At 42.4% G+C, this 23021-nt stretch overlaps 1 protein-coding gene across 3 annotated transcripts in view; it reads right to left on the reverse strand.

Moving 5' to 3' along the window:
• The window catches only part of LHPP (phospholysine phosphohistidine inorganic pyrophosphate phosphatase), a 167651-nt gene that overhangs the window by 96362 nt on the left and 48268 nt on the right, over positions 1–23021 (reverse strand). The window contains exons 6-7 of one of the 3 annotated variants that reach the window (XM_084634680.1): positions 17820–17911; positions 12900–13232 (exon numbers count right to left, since the gene is read on the reverse strand). In XM_084634680.1, the coding sequence (XP_084490806.1) occupies positions 13187–13232; positions 17820–17911 (138 nt within the window). In that variant the 3' untranslated portion in view covers positions 12900–13186. Of the gene's footprint in view, positions 1–12899; positions 13233–17460; positions 17721–17819; positions 17912–23021 lie in introns of those variants that run through there. The other 2 variants (XM_084634681.1, XM_084634679.1) reach the window with 2 other exon arrangements.

Consider the following 23021-nt stretch of genomic DNA (forward strand, 5'->3'; position numbering starts at 1 on the left):
ACTAGATAAATTCATGGACGATAGGTCCATCAATGGCTATTAGCCAGAATGGGCAGGCATGGTGTTCCTAGCCTCTGTTTGCCAGAAGCTGGGAATGGGCGACAGGATAGATCACTTGATGGTTACCTGTTCTGCTCATTCCCTCTGGGGCACCTGGCATTGGCCACTGTCAGAAGATAGGATACTGGGCTAGATGGACCATTGGTCTGACCCAGTGCAGCCGTTCTTATCACCCAATAAAAGATACTACCTCACCCAGCTCGTCCTCCCTTTAAAAACACACACAGGGTCAGTGAAATGGAAGGTAATGTCTAAAGATGAGAATCTGGAAGCAGTTACAATGTGTAACTACGTGTGTAATGTCTAGACAGCTGGGGCTTAGTCCTCTGCTTTATATGTCAACAAACCAACTGTCATTTTTTAGGGAAGCATATGGATTGGACGTAAATGACGACTATCAATGAGTATCATGAAGAGCTCATTCATAAGTGCTGGCCATACATTCTGAATTAGCTAATCTTCTGGAAAAATCACAAAGGACAAGGTTTGAGGTAAAACCAAATGCAGTTGCTTGGCGATGGATGGAAACCATGATGACCGATTGTCATAACTGTTATGGTGAACACGTGCGCCTGGGTCACAACAGAGAGTGTCAGCTGCAGACTATCTTCAGTTCCTATCAAACGCATTACACCAAACGGGGAGCGAGGTGAAGGAGGAGAACTCTGTTCCTCAAACACACCCCATTTCTCCCAATTATTTGTCATTCTTGCCATGCCAAGCAAAAGAGGTGTTGGTGTCTGAAGTGACTGTAATTTCATGGTAGTTACAGTAGACTTATCCCACCATTCGATTATTAACGTTCTTTTAACTCTCTGTTGATCTCTCCGCATAAGGGTGTAAAGTCTTTGAAAGGACGTGAAGTGTTACGCAAGCCAGGCACTGTAGAGGCAGCTTTAACGTAAACATTCCCCTTTCCCTTGTCCCCATCAGCACCCTCAACTCTGCTTTAGAAGGGGCTCTTTGCCAGTGTAACAGGATAGCTGTCCTCTTAAATAAAATTGGGCCCAACCCTCCTGGTCCAGGTTTTCCTTAGTTTGCAGCAATGGGGAGGGCAAGACTGCCACTGGGAGTTACAAATGAGAGTCCAGAGTCCAGAGAGAGATCCCAGAACAGGAGCTCAGAAGCAGGGTAGAGCTGTGCTGAGAGCTTCAGGGAAGGGATGCCCCTGAAGGGGGAAGCAGTGAGAGTTCCCTAGTGAGCACTGGAGCCCAAGCAAGGAAACGAAAGCTGAAGGCGGTCAGGGAATCACACTTCCCCGAACCAGAAAGCCACAGCCAGAGAGCTGAAGGCTGAGAGTGGCACAGGAAGACGCCTGCTGGCTCTCCGAGAAGGCTGGGGAATGATGGAGGGGTAGGCCCACTAATGTCTCCAGGAAACTGGGACCACAGCTGGGAAGGAAACAGGATAAAGAAGCACTCTAGGTAGAGGGCCTGGGGGAGGAAGGGTGAGACATGCTAGAGCCGTACTGGGTGCTGGACTGTTGGGACTAATGCACTGTTTGGACAGAGCTGGGGGAATTCTGATGGTAGTGGGATTTTTGGTAATAAAGTAACACCATATAAAGGGCTATTAATATACTCCCACAGCTGCACTGAGTTTATCTGAGGAACCAAGAGGGGAAAGTGAGGCGAGAGACTGCTAGCAGGGCCACTCATTCATATTAAGCATGAAAGATTAGTCAATCATCATTGCCTGTTGATCTTTTACACACACAGAACCAACTTTTACTCTCTGTTACACCAGCGACTTTGGCTCAAAGACTGAGCCTAGTTTTCATATATAGGTGCCTAAATAAAGGCACCCAGTTCAACATTTGGGCAGGCTAAGTGCCAATTTGGACACCCCAAATTTGGATGTGAGTGGACTCACTCAGGCCCCCACATTTGAATATTGGGCTCCCTATCAATGCTACCAGGCTACAACAGTTTGTAAAACAGGCCAATGGTTTCTACCTTACCATAGCTCATAATGGCTGGTCAAATGGAAGCTCCTTTTAGGGACTTCTAACAGAGATGTTTATAAAAATTTAGGATCCTAATTTGAATCTGAAGTGCAATACATGTACATGATATAAATCAAGTAAGTCCAGTCACCAGATAGAAGACTCTCTTCATTAGCTAAGCCCACTGTGGTATTTGCCCACCAGCTGGAAGAGAAGTTCAATGTTATTCAGCAACTGAAATTAGCCATCCCAATTATTTTAGATTGTATGAATTTTACTGCAAGTGGTTTACTTAGATTGTAAGCAGTTTGGGGCAGGGACCATCTTTTTGTTCTGTGTTTGCACAGTACCTAGCACACTGGGGTCCTGGTCCAGAACTGGGGCTCATAGGTGCTACCGTAAGACAAATCAATAAGAAGAGCATAAACCAGAAGAAAGATGAAAGTTTTAAGTAATGAGCTGCTTGTTTCAATGGAGTTAAACTAGTGATGAAGTTAGCCCCCCCCCTTTTTTTTTTAAATAAACGCTTTGGTTTTATCAGACTATCCAAGTCTAAATCAGACCTCTCCTTCCCTATGCCATTTACTGAAAGCCATTGCTCAATTATCATACAAGCCAAACAAGCCAGATCTGACATTTAACAGAAAGAGAAAAACACAGAGAGCAGGAACCTGAGTCTTAAAGGAAATCTCTAGTGAAACCACAATTGTGCAGCTGTCTCTGCGCTGCTACTTCTGAAGCACATTTCAACACACTCATTAGCATTTTTACAGAAACAAAATATTTAGCTATTGGTAGTGACATTCATCACTACTGTCAAATGTTGAGCTAGCTAATATTTTTGGCACACTGCAAATGACAAGAGTTGAGAAACCATGTAATGTTTGATTAACCCCCATGACTACTTTGCTGTGGAATTTTTCTACTGCAACACTACATTAGTACTGAGAAAAGGCTACCTCCCCCACCTCTATCAAAAAAAGGCCTATTTCCTGTATTGTCTTATCAGGCTGAATTACTAAATCTTGCACAGGAGGGAAAGATTTGTGTTATGGTAGCAGCTAGACCTTCACCCATCCATAATGAGGCAGAGAGGCTGCTCAATGTGCTGCCTGGAGTAGGTTATTCTTTGGGGATGCAATGGGTCTCTCTTTCTACACAGTGTATTGTACAGTGGGATGAACACAATCCTTAAGAAACTTTGGAGAGCACTGAACAGAATGTTGCTTATTATGCATTTCCATTTCAGCTACCACTAGAATTCCTGTCATGTCATGAATTATGCATTTGTAGGGAGGGGAGAAATATAAACTAGTTTGACCACACATTTGGGAATCTAAAATAGCCCAAGGGCTCTATTGTTATTTATGTAGTAGCAAAAACAGCACTATAAAATATAAGCACAGCACCAATCCAACAGCTAGCCCCTGCCTGAAAGAGTTTATGCTAGAGAGGCACATTTGGGTGGGATACAGTACTGGACCAAAACAGAACAGAAACAAAATGGTCATTGTGGCTGGGATGCTTTTCAGAATAGGTGGTTTTTAAGCAATCTAGTTCCATGGCATCTAGTTTAGGAAAGACCGAAATAAAGGTAAAGGTGGTGGAGTAGCACTGTATATCAATGATGAGATAGAATGTAAAGAAATAAGAAGCGATGAAATGGATATGACTGAGTCTGTCTGGGCAACAATTAAATTGGGGAAGAAAACTATTAGAGCCTCCCCTGGGATAGTGCTTGGGGTGTGCTATAGACCGCCGGGATCTAATTTGGATATGGATAGAGCCCTTTTTAATGTTTTTAATAAAGTAAATACTAATGGAAACTGTGTGATCATGGGAGACTTTAACTTCCCAGATATAGACTGGAGGACGAGTGCTAGTAATAATAATAGGGCTCAGATTTTCCTAGATGCGATAGCTGATGGATTCCTTCAGCAAGTAGTTGCTGAACCGACTAGAGGGGATGCCATTTTAGATTTGGTCTTGGTGAGTAATGAGGACCTCATAGAGGAAATGGTTGTAGGGGATAATCTTGGCTCAAGTGATCATGAGCTAATTCAGTTCAAACTGAATGGAAGGATTAACAAAAATAAATCTGCAACTAGGGTTTTTGATTTCAAAAGGGCTGACTTTCAAAAATTAAGGAAATTAGTTAGGGAAGTGGATTGGACTGAAGAATTTATGGGTTTAAAGGTAGAGGAGGCCTGGGATTATTTTAAATTAAAGCTGCAGAAGCTATCGGAAGCCTGCATCCCAAGAAAGGGGAAAAAATTCATAGGCAGGAGTTGTAGACCAAGCTGGATGAGCAAGCATCTTAGAGAGGTAATTAAGAAAAAGCAGAAAGCATATAGGGAGTGGAAGAAGGGAGGGATCAGTAAGGAAAGCTACCTTATTGAGGTCAGAATATGTAGGGATAAAGTGAGACAGGCTAAAAGTCAAGTAGAGTTGGACCTTGCAAAGGGAATTAAAACCAATAGTAAAAGGTTCTATAGTCATATAAATAGGAAGAAAACAAAGAAAGAAGAAGTGGGACCGCTAAAAACTGAGGATGGAGTGGAGGTCAAGGATAATCTAGGCATGGCCCAATATCTAAACAAATACTTTGCCTCAGTCTTTAATAAGACTAAAGAGGATCTTAGGGATAATGGTAGCATGATAAATGGGAATGAGGATATGGAGGTAGACATCACCATATCTGAGGTAGAAGCGAAACTCAAACAGCTTAATGGGACTAAATCGGGGGGCCCAGATAATCTTCATCCAAGAATATTAAAAGAATTGGCACAAGAAATTGCAAGCCCATTAGCAAGAATTTTTAATGAATCTGTAAACTCAGGGGTTGTACCGTATGATTGGAGAATTGCTAACATAGTTCCTATTTTTAAGAAAGGGAAAAAAAGTGATCCAAGTAATTATAGGCCTGTTAGTTTGACATCTGTAGTATGCAAGGTCTTGGAAAAAATTTTGAAGGAGAAGGTAGTTAAGGACATTGAAGTCAATGGTAAATGGGACAAAATACAACATGGTTTTACAAAAGGTAGATCGTGCCAAACCAACCTGATCTCCTTCTTTGAGAGAGTAACAGATTTTTTAGAAAAGGAAACGCAGTGGATCTAATTTACTTAGATTTTAGTAAGGCGTTTGATACTGTGCCACATGGGGAATTATTAGTTAAATTGGATAAGATGGGCATCAATAGGAAAATTGAAAGGTGGATAGGGAATTGGTTAAAGGGGAGACTACAACGGGTCCTACTGAAAGGTGAACTGTCAAGTTGGAGGGAGGTTACCAGTGGAGTTCCTCAAGGATCAGTTTTGGGACCAATCTTATTTAATCTTTTTATTACTGACCTGGGCACAAAAAGTGGGAGTGTGCTAATAAAGTTTGCAGATGATACAAAGCTGGGAGGTATTACTAATTTAGAGAAGGACAGGGATACCCTACAGGAGGATCTGGATGACTTTGTAAACTGGAGTAATAGGAATAGGATGAAATTTAATAGTGAGAAGTGTAAGGTCATGCATTTAGGGATTAATAACAAGAATTTTAGTTATAAGCTAGGGACGCATCAACTAGAAGTAACGGAGGAGGAAAAGGACCTTGGAGTATTGGTTGATCATAGGATGACTATGAGCTGCCAATGTGATATGGCTGTGAAAAAAGCTAATGTCGTCTTGGGATGCATCAGGAGAGGTATTTCCAGTAGGGATAAGGAGGTTTTAGTACCGTTATATAAGGCACTGGTGAGACCTCACCTGAAATACTGTGTGCAGTTCTGGTCTCCCATGTTTAAGAAGGATGAATTCAAACTGGAACAGGTACAGAGAAGGGCTACTAGGATGATCCGAGGAATGGAAAACTTGTCTTATGAAAGGAGACTCAGGGAGCTTGGCTTGTTTAGCCTAACTAAAAGAAGGTTGAGGGGAGATATGATTGCTCTCTATAAATATATCAGAGGGATAAATACCAGAGAGGGAGAGGAATTATTTAAACTCAGTACCAATGTGGACACAAGAACAAATGGATATAAACTGGCCACTAGGAAATTTAGATTAGAAATTAGACGAAGGTTTCTAACCATCAGAGGAGTGAAGTTTTGGAATAGCCTTCCGAGGGAAGTAGTGGGGGCAAAAGATCTATCTTGCTTTAAGATTAAACTCGATAAGTTTATGGAGGAGATGGTATGATGGGATAACATGGTTTTGGTAATTAAATATTCATGGTAAATAGGCCCAATGGCCTGTGATGGGTTTTTAGATGGGGTAAGATCCAAGTTACCCGGGAAAGAATTTTCTGTAGTATCTGGCTGATGAATCTTGCCCATATGCTCAGGGTTTAGCTGATCGCCATATTTGGGGTCGGGAAGGAATTTTCCTCCAGGGCAGATTGGAAGGCCCTGGAGGTTTTTCGCCTTCCTCTGTAGCATGGGGCACGGGTCACTTGCTGGAGGATTCTCTGCTCCTTGAGGTCTTCAAACTACAATTTGAGGACTTCAATAGCACAGATATAGGTGTGAGGTCTTTTTTAGGAGTGGTGGGTGAAATTCTGTGGCCTGCATTGTGCAGGAGGTCAGACTAGATGATCATAATGGTCCCTTCTGACCTAAATATCTATGAATCTATGAATCAATCATTGCGTGTCAGCCCCCTGACCTTTCACATGCCTCGACCTATTGGTTCTTCCTGAGTGACCTTTGGCGTCATTTTTTTCTCCTCTGATCCCACTGTTAAGCAGCCACTGGGCAGAAGGAACAGCAACCTTTAAACCCGCTATAATCACTTGTTAAACAGCTCCTGTGTGGAAGCGGAAGGAGGGGAGTGGTAGAGCTGAAACTGACACGGTCACTTGCTTCTTTGTCATTCATGAGAAGAACATTGTTCCCTGGTGTAAATCCTTGAACTCTGACTCTTTATTAAATTGGGGATGCTAAGGAGAAGTTAGTTGCTCGATACCTATGGAGTGGGTGTGAAGGGACTGCTGCTTATTATACCAAAAACCATCATTTCATTGCAACCCTGTCTCCCCCGCCATGCCCCATTTGTTAATCTCTCTCTGTCTCTTGTCTCATCATATGATTAGAATCTCTTTGGCGTAGGACTGTCTTTTTATAACACATATGTACAGCACCTAACGCAACTGGGCCTCAGTCCCTCATTAGGGGTCTCAAAGAGCTACCACAGGACAAATGAATTAATAATAATCTCACGTCTCACTTCTGCTGCGAACCTAACACAAATTGTGTTTGTTAGCTAGTTAGTGGGGATTTTGCCCTGAAACCAAATACTTCATTATAAACTTAAATCTAATTGTAATTGGAGAGGGCGGATGGCGGAAGAAATTTCTTCTCCCACACCATGAGTGGTAGAGGCAGGTCCTCACTTTACCACATGCCATTTCATGGGGCTCTGGAAGCTAGTGGGAGGAAGGGGCTCTGGAAAAGCCATTTTCATTCTCAATGAAAGCAACTGCAGCAAAGTCACGAGTTGAAGAGCTCTCCTTATTGCTCCCTCCAACCCCAACACCTCACCCCATATCTAAGTAGCAACCTTTTCGTCTTCTCCTCCTTCGCTCATTCAAAGCTGAGGAAGAAGCGGGAGGGGATAATACTCTTGGAACTCCCCAATAAATATCTATCCCATAGGTGAACATGGCTGCAGTCCAAGAGGGTTAGATCAGTGTAATTTCATTGTAAACTGAGTGAAAGTTCACTGTGGAACTGATCTAAATGGGGCCTCATCTTCACTAGAAGAAAAAGGTGTGTTAACACATGTTAACTAACCAGTTAAAATCCTAGTGTAGACAAGGCAAGATGTAGTTTTAACAAGTCAACTGTTCAAGGATTTACCTCAACCAGCATGTGTTAAAATTACATTTACCTTGTCTACACTAGTTTTTAACACAGTTAGTTAACATGTTTTAGCTAATGTATTAAAATACACCTTTTTTCCTTACACAGATATGGCCATGGAGTCTTTCCATGGATTTCAATGAGGTTTGGAACAGGCCTTATATGAGGACTGAAAGTTTATCAACAAGCCCGGAAATCACAGAATTGTAGGACTGGAAAGGAGCTTGAGAGGTCATCTAGTCCAGTCCCCTGCACTCATGGCAGACAAAGTATTATCAAGTTGAGTAGTGACTCAGTGTTTTCTCTCTGCTTCACTGTAAGTGGAGTTTCTCTGTAGACTTGTTTCCTGTAAGTGGGTTCCACTGCCCTGCATCATAACCCATAAAATGAGAGCACGCTAATGGTTGGTTGCCTGTGGTCAGTGACACAGTGACTCAGTGAACGAGACTGTGAGGTTATAGCAACAGTGGGCCTGTTATCACGTTTCTAATATCCTCTGGTGCTAGGGACCACTAAAAAGCCTCTAGAACTGCTAAGTGTTTGGAAATTGAGAAGGGGAAAAATATTTGGGGAGACAGTAATCTAATAAAACCAGCTTGACTGATTTTTTGTTTAATATTACAACAGCTAAATTTGCTCTGGGGGGGAAGCCCTTGAGAACTGAGTGGACAGTTTCAACCTGGAATGAAGCTGTGCTGCCCGATCCCGAACCCTTGAAAATGGTGCTCGATAATGTAAATGCTCCAGGACCTCCATTAATGGCGATACCATCAGTTACTGCAAGACTGAAGCTCCATGGCCAGTGTTGCACTCTAGCTCACAAAGGTTAAATGAACTGCAGTGCAAGAGTAATGCTGCAAACCACACTTACTTTATTTCCAGTGCATTGCACAGATTAGTCCTATACAGTAACTCCTCGCTTAACGTTGTAGTTATCTTCCTGAAAAATGTGACTTTAAGCGAAACAATGTTAAGCAAATTCAATTTCCCCATAAGAATTAATGTAAATGGGGGGAGTTAGGTTCCAGGGAAATTTTTTTCACCAGACAAAAAACTATATTATATATACACACACACACACATATAGAGTATAAGTTTTAAACAAACAATTTAATACTGTATGCAGCAACCATGACTGTGAAACTTGGTTGAGGTGGTGAAGTCAGCGGGTGGAAGAGGGTGGGATATTTCCCAGGGAATGCCTTACTGCTAAATGATAAACTAGCATTCAGCTGAGCCCTCAAGGGTTAACACATTGTTGTTAATGTAGCCTCATGCTCTACAAGGCAGCACGAATGAAGGGAAGGGAGACAGCATGGCAGACAGAGACAGAGACACACACCCTGTGTGTGGGAGAGAGAGAGAGAGAGATGCGCATTGCCCCTTTAAGTATGCTGACCGGACTCTAAGTACATTGCCTTTAAAAAGATCAGGAAGTTGAGACAGCAGCTGCGGTCTCTCCCTCCTAAGCCCTGTCCTGTCCCCACCCTGCTCTATATGGAGAAGGGGTAAGCGGGGGGCAGGAGTTGGGGGAAGGGGGACACCCTGACATTAGCCTCCCACTTCCCCCCTCCCTGCACGGCAAGCAGGAGGCTCCCAGGAGCAGCTCCAAGGCAGAGGGCAGGAGCAGCACATGGCAGTGGGGGGAGGGACAGCTGAACTGCTGGCAATTGATAGCCTGCTGGGCAGCTGCTGCACGGGGAATTTAGGGGAGCAGGGAGCTGATAGGGAGGCTGCTGGTCCAGCCTGGTTCCGAGCTCCCACCAACTAGCTGCAATGGGCTGCTCTTCCTGCAAGCAGTGGACAAACCAGGCCGCTGCCGAACAACGTTATAAGGGAACATTGCACAACTTTAAATGAGCATGTTCCCTAACTGATCAGCAACGTAACAACGTTAACCGGGACAACTTGAAGTTAGGAGTTACTGTACTGTATTTGGGAAATGATACTGCAGTCATCTGTCAGCAGTCCGTTGGTGGGTATAAGGAAGAATGCCAGAGGGAACCTTAAGGACTCCTAGCTGAATGATACAACGAGCTGGGTTTTTGTGGACTACATCAGTCTCCTTCCCCACTGATGCCATTTCAACGTAGCTTGTGTGAACACTTCATTCCACAGCAGTGCAAAATTCCTACACTGCAATTCTCACCCAAACGCCTGCCAAACAGTTAAACGTTTACAACATTTCATACATAATAAAAGCTTAAGGACAGTGAATATTCCGCAGAACCAGAGAAATCCCTGTAGTTTGGTTTATTTCCGCCAGAGTCCACTATTTAAAAGCAATCATTGTAAACAAAAAGCAACGAAAGCTCATGCTCAAATAAATTGGTTAGTCTCTAAGGTGCCACAAGTCCTCCTTTTCTTTTTGCGAATACAGACTAACACGGCTGTTACTCTGAAAAAAGCAACTCAGTAATTCTTCCAAAGCACCTGCACATTTGACGTGTTGATACATCTGAAAGCTGCTTCTGACTTTATTCAGAGAGAGAGAGAGAGAGTTTGAAATGCCTCTGGGTACATTTCTGGCTCTGCTCTAACTTGCTCTCTACAAAGACAAATCACAATAATAAGCAGCACTGCAGAATCAATGGTTATCTTGGAAAGACTGGTTTGATGTCGATGCCAACTAGCTGCAAGTGGAATTAGCACATATCCATTTTCCTCCACAGAGTATGAGTTCCTCATTACACTGCATGCACATTCACTATAAAGACTCTGCTATGGAAATTTCACATGGGTGCTCATATAAGCTGCTTAAGGAGGGTCAGATTCAATAAGTACACCATCTGCCTTCCATGCTGTGAAAATCCAGACACCACCATGCTGTTTCCCTCTCCCCCGCAAAATGGAATTCTGTGGTCATGTCGCAGCCTCCACGCTGTGGACGGCAGGCAAAGTCTTCACTACATTCAGCCCAAAGTGAACCGCACAGAAAACTTTGCTCCCCACCTATATCATTAACCAGGAATCACACGAATATGAGACTTCCCAATGGCATTCCAAACATTTTCATCTGTCTCCAAATAACGCATCTGGCCCTTGAGCCTTTTGTCCATTTTCAGATGGGCAGAAATCTCTGAAGGCCCATAGGAAATCCCAGAATGCAATGGGAGTGGATACACTCTGTAAAGCAGCAAGATGCAGAGAGGGCCTGCCTCATCTGTTGTCTGCCTGAAATGCTAGAGATCATAGCAGAGAGAGAGCTCTATTCTTCCACAAGTGGGCAGATGGATGAAATCTTTTGTGAAGGGATGACACTGGCAGGACAGGGCAAACACTGGACCATCACTTTACATTTTGGATTCACAGCTGATAACAATGGGCCCATCATAGCATCACTTGGCACATGTATAAAACTGAACCACTCAACCAATCAAAACTTCCTCCTACATCTTAGAAAACATGGTGACTGGCATTAACTCAAAAGAATTCCTCCCAGTCATCACCCTGGACCGTTCCCATCATCACTCTCCTCAAACCTGAGAAAACAGAAATTACAACTAAATATTGCAGATAGAATTTGTTACATTTTACAGAGTGACCTGCTCTGGGTCTGGTTTGATTACTGGGTAGAAGTTCGGCATTTGGAGCTTGAGAGTCAGTTCTAATACTGAGGAGGCTGATCAGATTGACTGGAGGTGGAACATGCAGGAGTGGAGGAAACAGTGGGTCTCCCTGTTCCCAGGAAGCCCCACCACAGGTACACTGAGGACTTTAAGCTTTGAAGATCCAGCAGGGGCAGAACCAAGAGAGAGCCACTTATGATGACATCCATCCCTTGTGTAAGATGATGCTGATCCTGTCATCATTCTTTCATGGTAACCCTCCTCACTCTAAAGCTCACCCTGGGAACAGCTTCTGTTGAAGCCCTCATGGGAGCATAGTTCCCGGAAAGGTAGTGATGCTATGCAGTAGGGAGAAGCCCCAGACAAACACTTGGAAGCACCAGGCCTCCATACAGATGCCTTCAGCCTCCAAAATTATCCCAAGATCCCAATGGATCTCGAGTCACCTACTGTTTTTCTATTCCTTCCACAAAACCAATTTCTCTATCTAAGTTCTGATATGACACCCATCACCACAGTAACTAAGCACCAAAGCACAAACCTCACCCTTTGAAAGACCAACTAACATGAAATTTCAGTTTGAAACTCAGTTTTCTGGCCCCATGTGGGATTGTAAGAGTGATACTAGTGTGGTATCACACTTCTATCTGTGCCAAGCAAAGTATTGTGTAAGATCAGAGTCCAGTGTATATCAGAGGCAGCTGATAGCATTTTCAGAAAAGAGCAAGCTGGTTTTCGGAAAGGTTGTGGATGCAAAGAGCAGATCTTCACTCTATGAAACATAACAGAACAGTGCTTAGAATGGCAATGGCAACTCTACATAAATTTCATAGACTTTGAGAAGGCTTGTGATAGCATTCACAGGACCAGCCTATGGCGCATTCTGCGGGCATACGGAATTCCTTTCCATATAATCAGTGTCATCAAAAGCTTCTGTTTCAACTATACATGCAGTGTTGATCACAGTGAGCTCAGTTTTGAAGTCAAAACAGGAGTATGTCAGGGGTGTGTCATGTCTGCAATCCTCTTCAACATTGTCATCGACTGGATAATGCAGCTGTGACAGGTTTGGTCACAGAGATCCCCTTGGGATTGTCACCTGATTTGCTGAAATTACCTCTGAACCCATTTTCCCAGCTTGGGACTCCAGAACCCTGCCTTGTGGAGCCAGACATGTTAGCCTGCTGCAACGCAGACCCAGGGTCTGGGCCACACCCCCAAAGCCACAGACTTTAACTAAAAACAGCTCAGCAGGTTACCTGTCTCCAGCACCCAGACCCCAATGGGATCCAAACCCCAAATAAATCCATTTTACTCTGTATAAAGCTTATACGGGGTAAATTCGTTAACTGTTCGCCCTCTATAATACTGATAGAGAGATATACACAGCTGTTTGCTCCCCCCAGGTATTAATCACTTACTCTGGGTTTATTAATAAACAAAAGTGATATTAACTATAAAAAGTAGAATTTAAGTGATTTCAAGTAATAACAGCCAGAACAAAGTAAGTCACAAAGCAAAATAAAACAAAACACGCAAGTCTAAACCTAATACATTAAGAAACTGATTACAGGTAATATCTAACCCTCAAAGATGTTCCAATAAGCTTCTTTCACAGACTAGACTCCTTCCTAGTCTGGGCCCAATCCTTTCCCCTGGTACAGTCTTCGTTAGATCCAGCAGACATCTCAGGTGGTAAGCAGCGGTTTTCTCATGACTGGCAGTCCCTTTTGTCTTGCTCCACCCCCTTTCATAGCTTTGTCACAAGGCGGGAATCTTTCTTCTCTCTGGGTCCTCACCCCTTCTTCTAAATGGAAAAATACCAGATTTAAGATGGATTTCATTATCAGGGGACATGGTCACATGTCACTGTAAGACCCCTAGTCTCCGTTCCCTATGAGCTGGCCCACACATACACAGGAAGGCTTTCAAGTAACTAAGGCCATTTACAACTGATTGTTTCTGGTGCAACCTTAATGGCCTCCACTTAATATGTTTACATCAGTAATACAAGTTTATATCTTGTTCTCCTAACTCCAGATATAGAAATAATACATGCAAACAAACAAGATGAACACACTTAGTAGATTACAAGATTTCTAATGACAGGTTTCAGAGTAGAAGCTGTGTTCGTCTGTATTCGCAAAAAGAAAAGGAGTACTTGTGGCACCTTAGAGACTAACAAATGACACCATACAAGGGTGTAAAGCATATTCCAGTTATGTCATATTCAGAAGCATATTTACATAAAGCATATGGAGTGCAACGTCACAGCGGCGTACAACAGAAGATATGCCAAGAGGCATTAAATGGACACTCTTCTCATCCCTTGAAGACCTGGACTTCGCAGATGATGTCGCTCATCACATACCCAACACCATATACAAAAAAAACAACAACTCGACTCAACACATTCAGCCAGCAAATTGGACTGAAAATCAATCGCAATAAGTCAGATATCATGACCATTAATATTGCCTCACCATCACCAGTATGGATAGAGAATTATGTTCTCACCAATGGAGAAACATTCACATACTTGGGCAGCATCATCAGCCAGGATGGTGGAACAAGCCAGGACATCCAGAACAAAATCAATAAAGCCAGGAAAACCTTCAGGAGCTTAAATGCAGTCTGGAAATCATCAAAATACAACACCAAAACCAAACTCAAGATTTATCAGAGCTGCATACTTTCAACACTACTTTATAGTGCAGAATGCTGGGGAATGAGAAAGTATGACATGTCCAAACTATCTTCATTCTATACAACCTGCCTCAGAAAAATCCTCTGTATCTTTTGGCCCAGAACAATCTCAAACCAAGATCTATTGACACAGTGCAGCCAAGAGGATCTGAGCACTATCATTGCCAGGAGACACTGGAGATGGATCAGTCGTGTGCTTCGGATGGAAACTGATTCCATCACCAGAGTAGCAATAAGATGGACACCTGAAGGCAAGCGAAAATGAGGCTGCCCAAAACCAACATGGCGAAGAGCTGTGGAAGCCGAGCTGAAAAACCTGAGGCACAGCTGGGGAACCATTGAAAGACCTTCCAGAAACAGACAGGAGTGGAGGAGCTTCGTCACTGCCCGAAATGCCAGAGGCGTAATATGAACATGATGATGATGATGTGGGGTTTTCAATTTTTTTCAGTATTTAAACTTTTATGTAGGTGATTTGATAAAAAGGATGTTCCGATATCAGGGTTTATCACAGCTGTGGGTAAACAGCATAGCTTCTTCAATAAACTAAGCCCTAGGATCATTTGTTGCCTCTAGAGTAAAAAAACAACAACAACAGTTTATAAGGTTCAATAAGGTGATATGTGGTAACACTGGATCAGCCCTGCCTACATTTACACATGATGACATAACTCCTTTTGGATTCAACAGAACTGCACACCTTACTGAAGACAGAACTGGATTACTTAGGACAGAGTCTGATCTCCAGTACTCCAGTGTAAATCAGAATGACCCTACTGAAATAAGTGCAGGTGCCCTGAAATCAGTGCAACTGAGATCAGAATGTCTGTGCTTCAGCGGTAAGCATACAGTGCCATAGATCTACAGTGGAAATGCTCAGCTTACAGAATGCTAGAGTAAACTGCCATATATATGGTAACTTGCGAGAACAGTCTAATCCCTATTTATTCATCGGTATGTTGGGAAACACGACTGGAACAGTTCCCATCCAGAATTCCTCTCATTTGCTCTTTATCCCACGGAACACAAGCTTTTGGGCCTGATTCTGCCTTCATTTTGTTTTGGGCAGCCAGCAACCTCCTGGCTCAAATGGGAGAAAAGCTGCTTCTGGTCCACAGGCATAAAGGGAGATCTGACATCCACAATGAACTCAAGTTTGGTGAGTTGCAAAATTTTCATGGGTGAAATTTCCAGAAAGTGGACTGTGCTGTCACCCAGCATCTGCACTATAACATCCTAGTGGAGCATTCATGGTGTATGCTGATTTTGCAAAATTAGTTTAAGCTTTCATGGAAAGACTGTTAGTCACATCAAGTATATGTACCAATGGTGCCACCCAGAGGTACCTGAGCATAGCACACAGGTCTGTGTGCAAAAGATATCTATGTGCAATTATGGAATCCAGGCATAATGTCTCACCATCAGTTTTTAATCTGTATTAGGAATTAGTCTTTAAATCAACCACAGAATAATTTTGCTCTTTTATTTTTCAAATTTCTTGCCTATCAGTTTTCATTTGATATTTGTTTTTTGTGATGTTTCCTATTGTATTCTTATTTATTTTCCATGTAAATTAAAATAGTAGTTCTTAATAAACCAGTGTCTCTAGTCTCTATTTGTATACAAGACATATTGTTTGATTTTATTGGTGGTTGCTACACACAGCAATTGGAATAGCACCAGGTGTTCAATTCACAATGGGATGCCACTATTTTTCATACCCATATAATGGTATATGATTTTGGATAGCAGCAAACACATATTTGAATGTGAAATTTAAATAAGGACAGAGGGAAACATTCTCTTCTATCCAGAGCAATTGATCATTCTCCTCTAGCTGGTATTTATGTGAATCATAGTTCATAGAAACAAATATCTTTCTGATGTGAAAAAACAACATTCCCACTCTTATTTTCAGCTGTCCAAAAGACTGTATTCCATGGTCTCCTGTGGGGTGCTGAGCACCCTTGAAGTTCTCAGCACTTTTCAATCCTAATTTATTTCTCTTTTCAGGAAACAAAACCCCTAAACTGATTGTGTGACATTAAGATGTAGATTTTCAAAGTGGTGCATGCTGATCTCCATCAATATCAATGAGAGACGAGCTGTTAAGAACAAGTCCCTTTGAAAAACTCCCCTACGGAAATTAATGGGATCAATAACCCCAGTCATGCAAAACAAAAAAAATGTTAATACCGAGATTTATAGAAATAGACAGATAATTGATTTTGAGATTTTATTTACTAATGCTTAAAAACATGAGTACAAAAATACACTGTACCTGCTTCTAGCTACAGACACCTTAAAAATTACTCATTTCTCACAGATTGTCATAAGAACTGAGAGAGCATGTACTATTTTGGCTTCAAAGGTCTGTGTCTTTGCTAATCCAAATCAAGTGGAGACTGAGGGACATGCTCCCTTGAAAACTAACTTCATAGGGGTCCTAGCTCATCTGTCCATCCTGCTTACTTATCTCTGGAAGAAAGAACATTATCAAGATCCCTGCAATAACAATCACTCATTTTACTGCATCAGCATTTCCAGATTGAGCGTACTTTTGGATATGTAACAGATAGGACTTCTTAGATCATCCAGAGAGGGAAAGGGAGCCTAGCCCAGATACACAGGTGGGCCTAGCAGAAGAAAATACAGTCAGAAGAAAATACCCATAAAATTGAGTTTGATCCATTTGTAAAAGCCTGCCCTCATCGACCAGTGGGCAGATAGGGTGCTCAATGACAGAATATCCACCATATCCCAAATGCCTCAGTGATGCATGTGGTATAAATGCCTTGAGATATGGACACACATATGGAGGTGCCCTGTGATTGCAATAGCACCTTGGACAGGGTAGACTTGAAATATCCAGAAACTTGCCAAAAAATACAAAAGAGCTAATATTAGGTCGGATTTTGTGATGTTGGCCTCACTGAAAGTTGAGGGCTCTCAGCATCTTGCACAAGGAACTCAGCAGCTAGCAGGATTGGCCCCTTAAATTTTGCACTTGGATTACTCGTGGTGGAATTCAGCCAAGCAGACAGGGGGTCCTCGTCTTTAGTAACAATGGTGCAATTTGAGAATATCAAAAACAAGCGTAGAGTAATTTACACAGCCCATCAAACATTTTCACATACAGTAAGCATAAGGCAGACTTTATCAAAGAAACAAGAGCTGTTGTATCACAGATGACTCATTTGCTCACACACAAACAAGTTTTATCAATAATCTGTGTGCTAGAAAGGAATTTTTTTAAAAAAATAATCAATTACTGTGGGTCTGATCTCCAGGTCCCAGCTTCCACTTGTGCGCACACAATTTTGTCCAAAGGGTTTTTGCTCGTGGAAATTCTAATGCCTGCCAGAATCTAACAATAGTGTAAGCAGAGGTTTGCGCTGAAAAAATGGTTGCACAGGCTGATGACAAAATTGTTCAACCACCAGAGATCTGGTAGAGGCCTTTCTGAAAATCAGATCTGGCATAAATGCTCATTGTGCAGCACTTTTCTGAAACAGCATTGGGTGCAATGCCATAATTCCTCCTTCCCTTTTAAATCAAGGTGTCATAAGAATACTGGAGCAATCTGTACCTGAGGACAAACGTAAATACAGCAAATCATACTCAGTCGTCATATTCCCTCTTTCTGTGATTAGCCATGTGGAGTGTAAGGTGTATAACGTGCACTGACCTGTACTTCCCTGTCCGTACTTGTAGAGCTCTCATACCGCACTGCTGGGCACCTCCTACATCATTCACAATATCGTCTCCAATCATGATGGCCTGTCACAGCAATGAAATACAGACAAAATTGGTGTCAAGTGAATTTTATTTCTGCCATACTTCATCTTTCTTGACATAATAAACTGCTTGATTTGATGTTTAATACTGCCATCATACAAATTAAACAAGATAATATTGTCATCATATTGATTAAAAGTCATCCTACACTGAATATAATTCACACTGCACCTCTGCTGGCTATACAGTTGAACAGTATATATCCACACAATTTGAAATCAAATCAGAAGAGTCAAAAATGATTAGGCACAGTACAAAAACAATGTAGAAATTCATAAAGTTAGTCCTACATTCCTACCAAACATGTTTTTATGTTATAGCAATGGCAGATAAGATAATATAAAGTTTTAAACATTTCCTTAGAAGTTATACTATAAAGGCTGATCAAAATGTTTGCAAATCTATGAAAAAAATAACTTGGGAACATTTATTCTCAAATCACAGTTGGGAAATATGAAAATTTAGACAGACATGCATCACAATGCAGTCCAATGTCATGTTATGCAAAAATACATAGCATTTTCCATGTATGTAGCAATGATCGCATCAAAATCAGTTACTGTCTATGAAAGTGAAATACTGTATAAGCAAACTAAAGTACATTGGTTACAAAGCAAAATTTAACTGAGAAAAGTCTCTGTGTATTGTGACAAATACTCTGTCCTTGACTCCGTGAGTCCCGCATTTCCTAGCGGATTTTGCTAGCCTCAGAGGCTCACTGTGACCCTCCACGTAACCCTGCTCTCTCTAGAGACAAGGGTCACAGTCTACTGAGCCATTTTCATCATAAGCTAGTGAGGGAGGTGAGGAGAAGTTATCTTTCCTTGCACAGTCTCTGTTGTCTCCCAGTCTCAGTGATTAATCAGGGGGCAAAGGTGGGGGGGGGGGAGCCTGGGCCCACCCTCTACTCCGGGCTCCAGCCCAGGGGCCCTATTAGTATCAGCTATGGTAGCTGACCTTTTAGAAACATGACATGTACAATTCCTGGGCTACTTCCTCCACACAGCAACCCTCACTTCCTCAAGCTCCACTTCACCCTTTCCTCAGGTCCTCCTTCCTTGTGCCTGATATGGTGTGTACTACTCAGTCTCTCCAACAGCACAACTTCCTCCCACAGCTCCTGACATGCACACCCATCTGACTGACTGGGAGGCTTTTAACTGTCAGCCAGCCCCTGACTGGCTTCAGGTGTCCCAATCAACCTAGCATTCTCCCTGCCTTCTGGAAAGTTCTTAATTGGCCCAAGGTGTCTTAATTGACCTGGAGCAGCTGCCATTTCACTTATCCTGGTACCAGGGATTTGTTTAGCCTGGAGCTAATATATCTATCTCCCACTACTTTTCTATAGCCATCTGGCCTTGCCCCATCACCGTGCATGCTCAATACACACAGTTTTCGTATGGTGATATCTTTGTTAAATCAAAATCCATTTGTTTCAAACCAGAGTCGTAAGTGACAAATTTCAAGTCTTTGCTGTCACCCTGCCTTCCCCTCCTTTGGATTTAAAAATGGCCGACTGCTTTATCTCAAACTTCCCCCACACCCCAAAAAGAAAAAAATAACCTCTGAGCAATCACAGAAAAGTTCAGCCCCAAATTATGACTCAGCATTCTTTCCTCACCCAAATCTCTCAATAAATTCTGGACTGCACCCAAGATAAACAAAGGCAGTTTACATTAGAGGGCTACAAAGTGCATTATAGGGTAGACTGGGAAAATACGTCTTGTTCAAAAACATGTCAAACAATAGGTTTTAGCTCCCATTTTTCAAACATGACTATGCACTTACTATAGACAGAGCCAGTTGTGTTTGAAAATGTACTAACTAGTTACATGACCAAACTATCTTAGCTGCAAGTTTGCTACAGTAGCTGCTTAACTTGCAACCTTACCTAAAGTGCTACCAGGCTTCCACAATAATTATACCTCACAACTCTCTCTCATTACTCATTTTTTGCCGAAATTTACTTCTCTTCCACATTAAACTTGCTATCTCAATTATTCTAACATTGACACAGTAGAAATATAGACTTGTTACACTGGGGTTACACACAGTATTTATTTTTATACTATATAAATTGATCGCACATTTTAAGCGCTCTGCCCTACATTTTTTCTTGTGTCCCTCATTACAGGTCCATGTTCCACCTACGGGCCTTTGTAGGTTAAAAGGCACATTTGTAACTGGACCAGAATTGCCTTAGATGGCAATGGTGTTGCCAAGAATAGCATCAAGAGGACTCCACTGAGCATGCACAGAAAACCAGCCTAGCATTTTTCCATCTGACTTGGGCGGATAAATAGGCCATTGTCAGAGAGGTCATGGGAATGAGTCACGTACACCACAAATGGGGGTTGGCTTCTCTAGTAACCATATTCTAAGGGGAATTCTGATTTGTTTTTGTGTGTTTGTATGTGTGGCGTGCAACAGCTTTATTAAAATAACATACAGAATCTTTCTATTTTAGGCATCATTCCAGTTACCACTTCTAGCTAATATTAAAACCTCTTCTTTCCTAGCCTGGTCCTTGAAACACATCTTTTTCATATATGATGCAGCCACATAGCAGCATGCGCATCGATGTTCCCATAATGAGGGCCAAATTTAAGAGCCTTTGCTCTATACACTCAGACTGTTATCACAGTCCCCTCTGCTGCTGTTTAGATAGAGCACAAATGAAGACTCAAAAACTGAAGTAACAGAAAATTTGGTTGCCATAGTGTGTTGGGTCTGATGCTGGGGAGGGAATGAACTATTTCCATAGATTCACAGAATTTAAGGACAGAAGAGATGACATGCTCTGGCCCTTCATCACCATACCTTATAACTATTAAAATTTTCAATTTGTAGCATTCATGGAGCTATTCTGTGTCTGCCTCATTGTTTCAAAGAGTTTAAGGCCAGACAAGGCCAGCAGATCAACTAACCCAATCTCTTATATGTACACCCCACGCCATTAAGTTTCACCCACTTACTCCTGCACTGAGCCCAGTAACTTATGTTTGACTAAAGCATGTCTTCCAGAAAGGCATCCAGTTTTAAGAGACAAAGAATCCACCCTTTCCCTTGCTAGTTTATTCCAATGGTTTAATCACTTTCACTATAAGTGACAGTTAAAAGCTTGTGTCTGATTTCTAATTTGAATTTGCCTGGTTTCAGCTTCCAGCCACTGGCTCTTGTGATGCCTTTCTCGGCTAGGTTGATGAGCCCTCTAGTACCTGGTGTTTTCTGCCCATGAAGGTACTTGTATACTGTGATCAAGGTGCCTCTCAATCTTCTTTTTGATAAGCTAAACAGATTGAGCGGTTTAAGTCTCTCACTGTATGGGCATTTTGTTCAGCCCTGAGACCACTTTTGTGGCTATTTTCTGCATTCTCTCCAATTTCTCGACAACAGGGAGCACTGGGGACTGGAGTGAGGAAGGAGGCAGCGCCTCCCTTGATATTTCAATGTGAAGCAAACAGGGATTCCCCGAAGGAGTGCTAGCTTGGAAATAGCAAGGCAGCCAAATAGCCACCTTCTTCCTGATCTAGCACCAGAGCTCACAATGCTAGCAGCTGACAATGGGGGCCATTAGCCCTCACACACACACAGAGCTCCACAGGCATTGGGAAAATGGGCAGGAGCAGAGCCTCTTGCTTTCCCTCCAGTCATCTCTCACCCACAAGCATCGGCTTCAGTAGCTTTGAAATTAGCCCCCTCATCATCAAACTCCTCCCCCTCCCTTCAGGCAGCTCTCCATGGCTACTGGTGCCTCCCTGACTCCGGCATGGGAAAGGGGGCAGAATCCATGGAGAGTCAGTGGAGGCTGCAGGGAGATAATATGAATGAGTTTCTCGTCTCCTGTATGCCAGCAGGACTCTATTGCAGGCATGACCGTCCTCAGATTCAGTGCAGAGCTGCCTTCCACAAGGGCAGGGACCCATGTGGCCTTGGTTTTGGGGACTGTAAGGGTATATCTACACTGCAATTAGACACCCGTGGCTGGCCCGTGTCAGCTGACTCAGGCTAAGGGGCATTTGGAGTTGGGCTGCAGCTCAAGCCCTGGTGCCCTCCCACCTCACAGGGAGTCCTAGAGCCCGGATTCCCGCCCAAGCCTGAACTTCTACATTGCAATTAAACAGCCCCTTTGCCTGAATGCCAGTCAGCTGGCACAGGCCACCTGCAGGTGTTTAATTGCAGCAGTATAGACATACCCTAAGAAGACATGAATTCTTAAGGAAATGGGTCTTCACTCCAGTTCTAAAACCCTAAAAGGGGACTTCCTTTGAAAAAGGGAAACCATGAAGATGAGTTTCTGAGGGATCTGAGCACTTGTGAGTAGCTGAGAAGGCTGCTCACCAGTGGTGTGTTATATTCTGCATAGGCAAGTTTTCATGCAAGAAGACAGTCAGCTCAGAAAGTGCAGCTGAAAAAGAGCACTGATGCCTATCCAGGCCAGCTTGTGGCATACGCATACAAAAATGTACTCCAACCTCGGGGGATTTCATAGATTTACTATCGGTGAAGGGCAATAATCACTAAAGGAGGAGCAATTATTCCCAAATCATTTAGGATTTAAAAAAATCATTGGCAAGAAGATAGAGGTCAAGAGGTGCACTGTCAAGGGAAATAAAAAAACTCTACCTGTCAAACCTAGGTTTAACTTCCTCTCTGACTGTAATATGGAGAGAGAGAGAGAGAGAACTGAAAGGTCACACACCCACTGAAAGCAAGAATTAAAAGATCCCCACTTATGATCACATTTACAGAGGAAACACAGGTGATTAGTCTGTTCAATGAGCATGTGGAAGTTATTTCTTTTTAAAATTCAACTAAAAATTTACCAAAAAAGACAAAATGTACTAAGGCTGTCAGAAAACCATGACAATATTAACTGGATATATCAAAAATTGGAAGGAGTTGTAATATATATTTTTCTACATCCTATAAAATGCAAGCAATGAAAGAGGGTTTATATATATTTCTTGAAAGAATGCATATTCTCCAAAAATTACACTTTACGGGGGCGCTGGATGGCTCAGGGAAATTGGTCATTATATATTTTTAAAATAGCCCTTTATCTCCAGGATGCTGGTTCAAATCCAACCCC

Source organism: Lepidochelys olivacea (assembly GCF_965140295.1).
Source record: "Lepidochelys olivacea isolate rLepOli2 genome assembly, chromosome: 7".
Lineage (NCBI taxonomy): Eukaryota > Metazoa > Chordata > Testudines > Cheloniidae > Lepidochelys > Lepidochelys olivacea.